This window comes from Aythya marila (assembly GCF_965140915.1).
Source record: "Aythya marila genome assembly, chromosome: 4".
NCBI classification, from domain to species: domain Eukaryota; kingdom Metazoa; phylum Chordata; class Aves; order Anseriformes; family Anatidae; genus Aythya; species Aythya marila.
In genome coordinates this window covers 63,156,843-63,170,903 of record NC_139045.1, presented here as the reverse complement: position 1 = coordinate 63,170,903, position 14,061 = coordinate 63,156,843, and the positions used below count along the sequence as shown (strand labels likewise).

Here is a 14,061-nt window from a genome sequence, read left to right as displayed (position 1 = left end):
CTGTCATGGAGTAACCAGAGTAAAAATTCTACTTTTCCTACCTTAAATACTGGGTATTTTGCTTCAGATAGCTTTCTTCTGAATATTTAGCTCTTTTCAGATATCTAGAGCTATAACATAGCATGAGCCAAACTATAACGATATAATACTATAATACTTCCAACAATTACTAGTTACTCTTAGTATTGGAAACAAAAGAATTATGAAGAACTTAATATTTCTAAAGTTATATAACTTTTTTTTTTTTTTTTTTTTTTTCTTTCCCTCTCTAGGCATTTTGGTGTGGAACGGAGCTTAAAAGCACAAAGTCTAAACTAGAGGGAGGACAAAGTGAGAAAACTTGCATAAAAAAAAAAAAAAAGCCAAAAAATCTTATGTTTTTTTTTTCTAAGGCTTGCTTGGAGAGTATTGAGGGACTTCCTAGGGCTTTTACTTTGAGAGAAAAGATGCACAGTTCCATTAGTTTTCAGGCATCTCTAGAAAATTTCATGGGTTGTCTGTCTAAACAGAACAGAATGGAGCAAGCCACATGAACTTCCAGTATTTATAGTATTGGGAACGACCCAATTCCCAATGGGTCATTGTGAATGCCCAATATCTTAAAATGTTGAACAGACGTGTTCTGTTTGAGAATGGAGTACTCTGTTCACATGAACACTTAATGCTAATTAGTCCTATAAAAATCTTGCTAGACAGTATGTGCTAAATAGCACTTTAAGCTTTTTTGCCTTTTTTATTTGAATAAGAAGAAAATCTACAGGTTAAACAAAAACAAGCAAATAAAGCATGCATGGTTATGGTGCAGAAAAAAAAGTCTTTATTTTTATATTTTCTCCAATCAGACATGAGTTAGCAAGTTAATACTTTGCTTCTGAAATTGGGACATAAGCTTCTTAATCATTTAGACAGATTTGAAAAACCGGTTTGAAAATCCAGCTCACAGCACAGACAGATTCTTGGTCAGACAACATGGGAGGAAGAACTGAAGAATTTGGTTTTCAGTTCTGTAAATAATCAAATAATTATCTATTCCTATAATTAGCTAAAAATATCTACCATGAGCCAGGTCTTCATTCAGTGACCGTGACACTGTAGAGAATGCACATAAGCCTTATACCGGTTATCCTTTCTCATTTGACCATCTGTTTTCTTACAATATATTTTAATGGAAATGTATGACAGTTGCTGTGTGCATGATTCAGAAAATCACTTACAAGACTACAGTTAAGGTGCAGGCATGTTGGATAGCTCAATTTTCATGCTGCCAGTCTCTACCTTCTTTTGAAGTGCTTTGGAGTATGAGGCCAATTGCAGTGAGTAAAATGGGGCACAGTGGTAGGACCTGAAACAGTTATTTTACAAGCAAGTGTGAAGCAGTTGTCAAATGGCATTGTCAAGATAATTTTCAAAGTCTGTCTTCACAACAACAGAAAACAGTTACATGTAGCAGGAAGTACTTATCTGATTTAAATGAATACAATCTGGTTTTGGTAATCTGTTTCTGGCAAGAATTAGCATGTTGCTCAATTTATTTTAATAGCACATTAATTTGATTCTTTCCCTTGCCAGATATGCAACCAGAAGTTTCACAGAAACAAAATATATCTCTAATAGGAACCACGAAAGTTCTCTGTAAAGATAGTTACTTAGGAAGCTATTTGCATTGGTTTATTAAGTGTAAAAATATACTGCACTTTTGTTTTAGTACATGACTTCTACACAGAAATACAAATTGGCAGTGCAAAAGACACATACAAAGGAAATAGCCACACACACACACACACACACAAAAGTGAAGGCTCTATTGATTTGCTTAGAGTGAGAAATGGAAGAAAATGGTTTAAGAAGACAGGCATGAGCATTTGCTGTAGGCCGAGAGGCTGCCCAATGGGGTATGGCAGTTTTATGGACCTACTGCTAATGCAATCCAAATTTTTTGAACCATAGCAGAAAGCTACACTGTAAGAACAAAACCACACTGATACACAAGTTAATCCTTTGGTTAAAAGACAAAAAACATTTTCAAAGCAGAAGAGCATAGGAAGAAACAAGGGCAACTCACAGTTTCTTTCCTTTAAGGTGCGTGGGCTCTGAGCTAGAACAATGCTGAGATGTTTTCCCCTGTAAAGCAATTGTATGCTGTTGCTAAATGCCTCACAAAGCTAGCCAGAGGTCAGTGATGCTCAGCGTAAGTGGATGAGTATTCTGCTTCTTTTTCGTGAGTTTCCTGTGGATGGCTAGCACACACAGAGGCACCAATCAGTACTATGTGAGCTGACCAGTGAATACCCATCGTTTCTTATCTGTGCATCTGCCTCAAGTGAGATAGGATGAATGTATTCTCTACCTTCACCTACACTCAACAATTCTGTCTCAGTGTCACAATAGCTGTTCCAAATCTTAGCATGAAGAAATTTTTTCTGATATGCAGCTGTTTTATGTAACTGGGAAAAAATATTATTGCTCCTGATCTTATATTTTCTTATTTCTCAGGCTGTTTAAAGAGCTTATAAGTCATGTTGAGATATGTGTTACTACTTTTTAAATCTATTCTCTCAAAAAAAAAAAAAAAAAAAAAAAGACAACACAAGCAAAACAAATACTTTGGGAACAATATACTTATTCTTACACTGTAGTTTCATATAGTCACACTATAGTTTTTTTTTTGTTTTTTTTTTTTTTTTCTATTTTATATGCTCCAAAACTAGAATCCTAATTTAGCATAGACTGGAGTGTTGTGGTTTAACCTTTCCATCAGCTGAACACCACACAGCCATTTGCTTACTTCTCCTCATAGTGGAATGGGGGAGAGAATCAGGAAAAAAAAAAAAAAAAAAAAAAGTAGGGGAGGGGGGAGGAATTAAGAGGATGATATAAAGACAGTTTAATAGGAGAGAAAAGGAAAGGAAAATAAAAAATATGATTAAGAAATATACAAAGATATATACAAAATACAAATAAATATACAAATAAATATACAAAATTTGCTGACTGACATCCAGCCAGACTCCAAGCAGTGGCTGTCGCCCTCCCCAGCCAGACTTCTCAGCTCTTATTGTTCAGCACTATGCCATATGCTATGAGGCATCCCTTTGGTCAGTCCGGACCAGCTGTTCTCATTCTGTCCCCTCCCAGCTTCTGGTGCATCCCTAGCCTTCTTGCCAGCCGGGCTGCATGAGTAGCTGAAAGTCCTTGGTTCTGTGTCAGCACCTCTCAGCAACAATGAAAATATGCGTATTATCAGAATTATTTTCACCCTAAAACCAAAATACAGCACCATATCAGCTACTAGGAAGAAAATTAAATCTATCCCAGCCCAAAACCAGGACATGGAGTCATGAGAAGTCTTCCTATTGTCATTAATTGTTCTTTTAGAGAATAAAAATAAACCCTATTAATTTCCTTGTAAAGCAACCTGAAAATTCTTTTTTTTTTCCTCTCCTTATTCTGCTATAAAGAGTAGAAAGAATGACTGCAAAAATTCCTAGGAAGAGTTAGGACAACCGTGACACTACAATCTCTGTCCCATTTACTACTCTCCATTGCAGTATGGACCCTTCTTGTTGCATATTGCAGAGGTGACTCTGATTGACTGCAGCTCTTTGTCCTTTCTTCTCTTTGTTTTCTGTTCACATCTGTGTTTCATCTGACTAAGTCAATGCTAACTTGACACCCCTCTCTTCCCCCCTCCACCCCAAGTTGTCTGTGCTTGCTCTTGTTTCACAGAATAGAAGGTTCTGGAGCTGTGAGGTAGTTTCTGGTGGGATTGCATCTTTCGTGTTGTACTTGTTACTGTATATATAAATATGTATATATATATATATATATTATTACCTAGGCTTGCTTTATTTGCTGGTTAAAAATTATTTTGGCTGACCCATGTACCCATGTCTACTTGCAAAATGGGTTCCACCTGAAGAAAAAATTCGAAACAGTTTATTATTTTGAAATTTCTGAAGTTAACCATTTTTTTTTTAAACTATGTCCAGCATGTTCACAGAGGGAGTAACTATAAAAGCGCTATGCAGATTCAAAGGAACAAGCCTCCCTTACTGACTCTGGATGATACAGAAGTATATGTGACAAATATATATCTCTTGAAGATTGGTATACTCCACTGCTGTGGAGTGAGCAGTCTCAATTTTTTTTTTTTTTTTTTTTGGTGTAACAGTCATCCCAGATGAACATATGGTGACTAGGACTTAAATATGTAAGCACTATGGGAAGTTTCAATCAGGGGAAGTTGAAAAAAAAATCAGAAAATTTCTCAGAAAATTTCACAGCATCTTGAAGTAGTTAGATGATAAATATCCTCTACGTTTGCTTTTGCTAGGAAAAAGTTCCTTTAATGTTATAATTGATATCAGTATGCCTTTGTGTTTAGTAAATGGTACTTTAACATCCAAGTTGTTCACTGTAAAAAAATGTTTCATTTACAGGGAAAGGACTCAATGGCTGTGTCTTTATGTCTCTAAAAGAGCAATATCCCAGGGCAGATGTAAACACAGCATGATTTGCCTCCTGCAATCTTTCTGTCTGCATGGCTGCTTTGGTACACAGCCTGCAGACTGCCTGTGGGACAAATTTAATGTGCACAAACACCCTGGGCATCCTTGGACCTACAAGCTCTTCTGTTCAGTGGAGGATGCTCTGCCATCCTATATAAAGTTGCTCTTGCAGGCTCACTCTATTGGAGAGTTGAGGCTTAAAAGGATCAGTGGAGATGCCCTTTAATGAACAGTGCAGACAAGGAATATTTGTCTTTACAAAGCAGAGGGAAGAATGGGTTGTACATCGCCTTTTCTGTTTTGGGGAGATGTTGCATGTTCTATTTATTCCCTTCAGTTCTTGGATGGAGAACTAAAACGCCCATGTTTAGATGTCTGTTTTACTTGATGTTCATACCTGCACCTCATATTTTTCTTTTTAGTCAACTATTTTGTTACTGACCACATGTGAACACTCACACTTTAAAATACATCAGTCATCAACACAGAATAAAATGACAGAATTGCCAAACTCAGCTTCTAACAACATAATTATTTTTGTGTAAGTGCTGATGAATATGATGGGAAAGTAAACACAGAGATAGTTTTTACAACACAATTTAGTAGTATCCAGAGAAAATGAAATGAAAAATAAACTCACCTTTGAGCTATATGGAATAAAACCTTGCTGGTTTTCCTATGTCAGTGAAGGAGTTAAAAAAATAAAAAAATAAAATAAAAAAGGGGGTTAAATGAATGGATGCTTAAGAGGAATCTTCTGTCTTAACTGGGGTACATCCAAAATCTGTACAGAGGAAAGCTGGAATGAAGAACTTGTAGAAGGAAGACTCATTATTTAACAGTGTCAATATTTGTGTCCTACAGCTGACATCCTGTAGAATAGGCTTTGCCTTCATGTTTTAGTCAATGGGAAAAACCAAAAACAGCACAAAACCAAACAAACACAAGTCATTCAATTCTCCCATCTCTTTTGTTTATGATCATGTTTTGGTGATAGATAATTTTACACATAAATCCTGTTGATAATAATAATTCCATAACAATAATGGAAATTCTAATATACATGGAACATGTATATTGCGGATTGCTGCCCTGAAGCAACAATGAGCTGGATGTAGCATTACAGAATTACATTCAAACCTTTCTAAGACGGTTAATATTCAATCCCTTATAGAGACCTCCCCCCTTCCCCTCCCTCCCCAACTCCCCAATTCTATTGCTTGGAAAAGCAGAGCATTTCCATCTATTTATAGTGGGTTTTGCTGACTCGGGTTAATTTCCTCTGTAGATTCCTTGTTGTAATTTACAAAGCCAAACTACATATCAGTAAATCCCAGCATATGTTATGCTGAGGTAAAAGGCTGGCATATTTCATTGGGAAGCTTTGTGTACAGTGTACCTCTGCTACTTTTTGGCTGGAGACTGCCTCTATATTAAAATGTCTACATTCAATCAAGTTCACACAGTTTACAGTAATATAGCAACTCTGTCAATATAAATAAGGTCACAATATATCTTTCTTTCAACCTAAATGTATTCTTCCAAGGTAAATTAAAGAATGTAATGCCAGGGAAGTCTTATGGGAGCTTTTGTTTAATTACTCTGCAATATACAACTGCTACTGTATTTTCTTAGAGTTGTTAGGGAAATTATGTTGATAGAGCTGTGAAAACAATTGGGTTTGCTTTGACGGACTGACCAATAAATTGAAATAAACAGGAAAAAAAAACAAAAAAAAAAACTTGTATTAATACAGATCAAAAAAGAAAGAAAAATAACTTCAGAAGAAGTGAAAATCTGAAATTTTGGTGCACGATGATGTGTTAAGCTTCGTTTCAGCTCATAACTGTTCAACCTTTTTCATTGGCACAGTGTAAGTTTTAGATATAGAATAGAATCATAGAATCATTAGGTTGGAAAAGACTTCCAACATCATCTGGTACCACCAGTATCACCCACTAAACCATGTCCCTAAGCACCAGGTCCAACCTTTCCTTAAACACCCACAGGGATGGTGACACCACCACCTCCCTGGGCAACCCATTCCAATGCCTGACTGCTCTTTTTGAGAAGAAACGTCTCCTCATTTCCAAACTAAACCTCCCCTGGAGCAACTTGAGGCCATTCCCTCTAGTCCTATTGCTAGTTATCTGCGAGAAGAGGCTGACTCCCAGCTCCCCACACCTTCCTTTCAGGCAGCTGCAGAGAGCAATAAGGTTTCCCCTGAGCCTTCTCTTCTCCAGACTAAACAACCCCAGTTTCCTCAGCTGCTCCTCCACCAGCTTTGTAGCCCTTCTCCGGACACGTTCCACAGCTGAAGCAGGAGGCTTCTAGCTCTGTGGTCAATGGGGAGAGACTGAGTTCTTAATGATTTCAAGAAGCATCTTTTCATGTCCTCTGTGAAGCACTCTGACTCTTTCTATTCACAGCACAGCACAGAGGTCTTTGATAGGATGTGAATGTCTAGTGTGGGTTGGTATCAATCTCTTTCTACTCATCCAACTAGATGTTGAAAAGCTTCACTTTGTTTTGAAGTGTATGACAAAAATATTCTTGACAAAGTAAGTTTTACCATTCAGGTACCAGGACATCACACTGGAATCAAATTTGTAAAAATTTTATCATAGAATCATAGAATATCCCGAGTCAGAAGGGACCCACAAGGGTCATCGAGTCCAACTCCTGGCACCACACACGTCAACCCAGAAATTCAGACCATGTGACTAAGTGCATAGTCCTAATGCTTCTTAAACTCCGACAGGCTTGGTGCAATGACTACTTCCCTGGGGAGACTGTTCCGGTGTGTGACAACCCTCTTAGTGAAGAACCTCTTCCTGATGTCCAGCCTGAACCCTTCCTGCCACAGCTTGACACCATTCCTGTGGGTCCTGTCACTGGTCACTTTCTGACTTTTATGTCATCTTCTTTTCATTACAGTTATCCATTTTGTTCCAAGTTGACTAGAAACGTGGCATTTGTATACAGATTAACAGCCTGTACATGAGGCATATAATTTTGCTGAAACAAAACATACAGATTTTGACTTGTACAAATGAAAATTTCACTGATATTAAGCTAATTAGCTTTTTTTTTTTTCCCTTCCCTTCCCTTCCCTTCCCTTCCCTTCCCTTCCCTTCCCTTCCCTTCCCTTCCCTTCCCTTCCCTTCCCTTCCCTTCCCTTCCCTTCCCTTCCCTTCCCTTCCCTTCCCTTCCCTTCCCTTCCCTGCCCTGCCCTGCCCTGCCCTGCCCTGCCCTGCCCTGCCCTGCCCTGCCCTGCCCTGCCCTGCCCCTGCTCCCCCTCCCCTTCCCCTTTCCTCTCTCCCCTTCCCTGTCCTCTCTTCTCCTGATAAGGAGCTTGATTTTAATCAGGTGAATGTTTTAATACTGGTTAAGAAATAAAAACCTCTCAGGCCTAGTTAACAATGAAAATAGTGTCCATAGATATCTTTGTCACCTACCTCTAGAAAGCATGCTATTAAAATAACAATTATTTTTATATTCATGAATCAAGAATAATAGAATATACTAATTTAGGAACTTGGCACAAATCATTAGTATCTTAGCTCCTTTAAACTTATGTTGTACTCAACTTGTGGTTTTAAACTGCATGGCTGTCAAATATGGTCTTGGGTAAAAGGTGCTGAAACCAATTCTGAAAAAAGGTGTTTGGATTAGTCCATGTACATTGTAATGAATATCTCTCTGCTCAAGCTTAAGTTTGGGGAAAAGGTGTTTAATAGTAAGTTTGAAGTAAACCCAGGGATATCTAAGCAAAATATTTTGAAAGTGTCAACTTGAGCATGCCTTTGGGAGCAGGCAGGAACCTGCAGGATATATTCTGTCACACAGCTGCCTGGTGCTAATATGGGATTGCAAATCAGCGAAGCATTGCTGATTGCTGTGCCTTTAAAACACTGAGAAAACCTGCTTTATTTGTGTCTTTTCTAATTTGACTGATATGACAAGATAACTTATTCAGTGTCTCATGTCTAATTAGGGCATGAAGGAGCAATTGAGCAATTGGGGCAGTTGCTTTTCTGTATCTTCCTACTCAGCTGTGTTTCAATGTCATTACCACATTATTCAGACATTAAAACAAAAATTTATATTCTGCCTCTTTTTTTTTTTTTTTTTTTTTTTAATGGTAAATAAAGTCAATCTGAGTGTTACTCCAAAAATGAAAAGCATTTATTTAACTTCTTATGCCGGATCTGAAACAGTTTTCTATGGAGAGTTTTCAGATAAAAAAAAACAGTAAAAAAAAACCCATAGCCTTCTGTGTATTAACTCACCAGTACCTTGTATACCTCAGTATCAAGTAGTGAAGAAACAAACATAATGTCTACTCAGTATTGCACTGATTTAATGTTGACTGGCCTAACTACACTGCTCTTATTAGGCATATATACCTATTATTATATACCATATTATATACCTGCAGTTTGGAGTATGACAGTGACAATAGCTGGTTAATGACTTTTTGCCTCCCTGAGAAGCATGGGCTTCTGGCCTGGCATGCAGCTGAAGGAAAGAAGTTGGGTAGGACTTACTGCTAAGTTCAAAGCTCAGAAGGAAGCACAAATAAGGAGCCTCACAGAATCACAGAATCACTTGTTCACAAGACTAAGATGCTGTTGACCAGATGATTACTCATCTTTTCTGTTGTGAAAAGAGCCAAATGAGCTGAGCTGGCTTGTCTGTGAGTATAAGAATACAATGCCTCTCCCTGGGTTTCTGCACACATATCAAATTCAGCTGCTTCCACCAAAAGAAGCACTTAGTTGATGTCCTGTTAAGAAAGAGCAAGTCAATGGCTGAAACAGTGAATTGTTAGCACTGCATTTTCAATTTGTGATCACACCTTAATTTTATTTTTTGTTAACAAAATTAATGTATCCCATGACTGAGTTTGACCGGAGACTGCTTAGCTCAAAATTTTGCTGATGACATGCTTAACCAATTCAAATTGAGATCACCAATTTTAGACAGAGAAGTCAGTAAAACCTCACACTGCAGTTTAGAAAATAAAACAAAACAATCAAACCCAAGCAAAAACCCACAACCTGAAGACCTATGCATATATTCACGTTTTCTGTAGGTGCTTTTCTTTCAATTTTAGCTTTTTGTGGTTGGTCATATTTCCTGGATCAGGTTGCCAGAACTAAGGTTTTTGCTAGCAAAACAACCTGATGAGGGAACATTTACTGCAGCTAGATCCTCATTCAGGTAAATATAGAGATTAAAACATCCCACTGCATGTGTTTTAATGTATATGCAGATTAAATACATGAAAAATTGCTAAAACACCTACAGTGATGTGAGAGATATTCTGAGAGACTGTACAAAGATTCAGCATTAGAAGAGCTTTGGGAAGATTGCACATTCAGCACTTGGAATTTAAAAAATACCATAATTTCCATGTGGGCCAACTTATTTCAATTTCCTTTTTCCTGGTTTAATTTCAATTTATTAAAAAAAAAAAAAAAAAAAAAAAAGCATTAGGATGTCATGTTAAGTACATTCATGAGTGGGATTTGATCAAAAACAATTTCCTTGAAGGAGGTTTCTCCCCCTCTACTCTTGACTTGTGAGACCCAACTTGGAGTACTGTATTCAGCTCTGCAGTCTAAGAACAATTTGGACCTGTTAGAATGGAGGGCCAGAAAGATTATCACTGGGCTGGAGCACCTCTTCTGTAAAGAAAGGCTGAGAAAGTTGGGGTTAGTTAGCCCAGAAAAGAGCTCACAGTCTCTCTGCGGAGACTGTATAGTAGCCTTCTAGTGTTTAAATGGTGCTACAGGAAAGATGCTGACTCTTTTCAGGGAATATAGTGATAGTGCAAGAGGAAATGGTGTTAAGCTAAAAGAGAGTAGATTTAGATTAGATATTAGGAAGAAATTCTTCACTATGAGGGTGGTGAGGCACAGAAACAGTTTGCTCAAAGAAGCTGTGACTGACCCAGCCCTGGAAGTGCTCAAGGCCAGGTTGGATGGGGCTGTGAGCAACCTGGTCTAGTGGAAGGTGACCATGCCCATGGCAGAGAAGTTGGAACTAGGTGGTCTTTGAGGTCCCTTCCAACCCAAACAAGTCTATGACTCATTCTTCACTATTCAGTTTGTGCCTTGTCTTTTTACTATATGTTGTTGGAAGCTTGCTTTGAAGACAGTGACTGCATTCTTGACAGTGTTGACAGACTTCCCTGTATCTGTCAAGGAATCATCACTATGGTTTTAATTTCTTCATAAACATTAACTAATAAATCTTCACAGCACCCTTGGGAGGTGCTGGAATGATATTACTCAAATTTGATTGATGAGGAACTGAGAGATTCAAAGGCTTCCATTAATTTTGATAGTTGACTCTAACTTGACAAAAAATCTAATTTTTCAGAGTGCTTATCCTTTTATAGCACTCCTTTTACCCACAGTACAGCTCTCTTTGATTTGTTAATAAAAGTAGTCACTTTAAAAAGAAAAAACAAAATCATAAAAAAACTGTAACCCCAAATGTTTCATTTGTAGCCTTCTATCTTTAAGGAAATATCACTGAAGCTAGGGGAAGGCTGACAAAATCTCTCCTGTGATTATGATGGGCTGCATGATAGTTCTACAGCTCTGGGACAGGCCCACATTGGATGCTCTGAAATCCTTGGGTGCCTCATTTCCCAAGGGAAACACTGCATTCTGGAGACACTGAGTCCTTTCTACCTCAGATCTTCACAGAGCTGGGTGGTATGGGAGCTCTGTTGACCCAATGCTTGGACAACCTGTCACACATGACTTCAGAGACCACTGTAGGCAGCACCATTTGAACAGAGCCTCTCTAACTGAGCAACCGTGGCCCTAGCCACAGCCCTCACCTTCACAGAAGGGACTCTGGGACCACCGAGTAACTACTCAGCATTATTCCTCTTGGTTTCTAGACTCTTGCTCTGGAATTGGGACTTAGAACATGATAAGACTCTGCAAGGACGGCAGAGTTTCCAGGAAATTTGCATCTCAGTTTATCTAATCAACTGCATATTTGTGGAAGCATTTAATTTGTGTTAAATTTTGAAATATGGTCCTTTTTCACAGAAAAAAAAATATCTCTAGAATAAATGTCCTTTCTGTGTCCCATCTTATGTCCTTTTTTTAAAGTCTGGGTGCTGGAATGATAGATTTGTACATAAAATAATAAAAAGAATTCACACATGGTTAAAATAGTATATATATACTTTTTAACAGGGACAAAATATTAAATCACTCAGTATCTGTCTTTGAAATAATAAGGTCATTTGGGCTAAAATACAAAACGAGAAATGTTTTTTTTATTATTATTATTATTATTTTTCCTGGTTTGAATTCTGAGCTTCTAAGTGCTCATGTAATATGAACATAAAATTAATAAGAGTTGAGTTAGTAATAGTACATACAGAAACCTGATCAAATTTTAGTAGAAAAAAGGCTATGTTCATGAAATTGCTTTACTTAGGCACTTTAGTCACATATGTATGTATAGATATAAAAGTATGCATATATATGTACATATACAACCGCCTCTTGTTTACAAGAACACTGGCCAGATGACAAGCGAATATTTAATTAATTGTATTATTTTTTAAATTTAAAGATATTTTAATTAACTCAAATTAATTAATAAGGTCAAAGATTAGTAGTATATATGAATATCTTGTTTTATTTTGTTTATTTCAGAAATCATCAGGCAAAGACTACTGAAATACTTCAGTAGTCAGAGAACAAAAGTTTACCAGAAGTAACAGTTGTGGTGGTTTTACCATACTCAGCAGCTGAATTCCACAAAAATTGCTCTCCCTCTCTCTCTCCCTCCCACCCCCCCACACCTCCCCAAAGAAGGGGGAGAAAACATGATAGAAAAAAAAGCCTCATGGGCTGAGATAAAGACAGGGCAACCACTCACCAATTATTGTCATGGACAAAACAGACTCAGCAAAGGGAGATTAATATAAATTTTTGCTTATCATTAGCAGACTAGAACAGTGAGAAACTAAAACCAAACTTGAGACCCCTTAACCATTCCCACCCACATTCACCCTCTTCTCCCAGGGCCCGGGGCCTGCTCCTGCAGGGGCTCTCCATGGGCCGCAGCCTCCTCCAGGCCACATCCACCTGCTCCACTGGGGGCTCCTCCACAGGCTGCAGCGTGGAGATCTGCTCCATGTGGGACCCATGGGCTGCAGGGGGACAGCCTGCTCCACCAGGGGCCTCTCCACAGGCCACAGGGGAAGTGCTGCTGCATTCCTGGAGCACCTCCTGCCCTCCTGCTGCACTGACCTTGGGGCCTGCAGGGCTGGTTCTCCCACATTTTCTCCCACCTCTCTCCCAGCTGCTGTGTCACAGCAGTTTTTCCCCTTTCTTCATTCTGCTCTCCCAGAAGCCCAACCAGTGTCACTCACAGGCTTGGCTTTGGGCCACGGCAGGTCCCTTTGGAGCCGGCTGAAACTGGTGTTTATGTAACATCAAACAGCAACTGGAGTCTTTTCACAGAGGCCACCCTTGTAGCCTCCCTGCTACCAAACCCTTGCAATGTAAATCCAATATACAGTTAAGTGCAATTAAAGTCTGAGTTTTCTACTGTGACTGGTAGAATGGAGCGACGTGGAGAGAGAAGAATCACTCTTTTTAAAAGTCAGAAATGTTGAAAACTGAAGGGTTCTGCCATTTTCACTTGAGAGGAAATTTCATACTCCAAAGTCAATGATTATTTATATAATTATGTTCATTAGAATTGGAATAAGGCATAATATTTGGGAGGCTTGGAGGCTTATCCTTGTCAATGTCTTACCCTTCCCCATAGCTGAACTCTGCTGCTTCTGAAGAACCCTTGTTGCACTGGCACCAAATTTCATGTTGGCGAAAAACTGTTATTTTCAGTTCTTTACAGGCATTTTGAGAAATCCCAAAACACAAAATTTGTAATCACAGAATCTTCTGAGTTGTTAGGGACCCACAAGAATCATTGAGTCCAATTCCTGGCTCCACACAGGACCACACCAAAATCAAATAGTGTTGTTCAAACACTTCTTGAACTCCAGAGACTTTGTGCCATGACTACTTCCCTGGGGAACCTGTTTCAGTGCCTGACCACCTTCTCAGTGAAGAACTTTTTTTTCTAATATCCAATCTGAACCTCCCCGGGTACACAACTTCATGCTGTAATCCTTACTTAATATAGAAGTACAGAGAACATGGGGACTGTGTGTATAGTCTTGGTCACCCTGGGGCTAAGAAATAAAAGACATGAGTGATATTAATTCATCTCAAAAAGTTCAAACCCAGAAAAATTCTCAGCCCTAACTTTCCCTTCGTGGCATGATCACAAGCCAAAGAATTTCTCCCAAAAGATAAATTAATTCTATTTTCGAGAAATATATCTAATCTCACTTTACAGGCTCAAGGTGTTAGTGAAGCTAAATTGTTGGAGTATTTAATCACAGTAATTTATTTGAAATTTCATCTTTTGTGAAGTTTACCTACTTTGAAGTTGAGTTCTTTAATTTACATTTCTAGTTATGGATCTTGTTATGTCATTG

General features: G+C 38.3%; 1 protein-coding gene across 1 annotated transcript in view; it reads right to left on the bottom strand.

The window, feature by feature from the left end:
• CLNK (cytokine dependent hematopoietic cell linker) overlaps nt 1-13,377 on the bottom strand; it is a gene marked incomplete at its 5' end in the record, with an annotated part of 70,964 nt that extends 57,587 nt beyond the window's left edge. The window contains one exon of the mRNA XM_082759587.1: nt 13,314-13,377. Within this exon, the coding sequence (XP_082615713.1) occupies nt 13,314-13,377 (64 nt within the window). The remainder of the gene's footprint in view (nt 1-13,313) is intronic.
• Nucleotides 13,378-14,061: the final 684 nt, after the last annotated feature.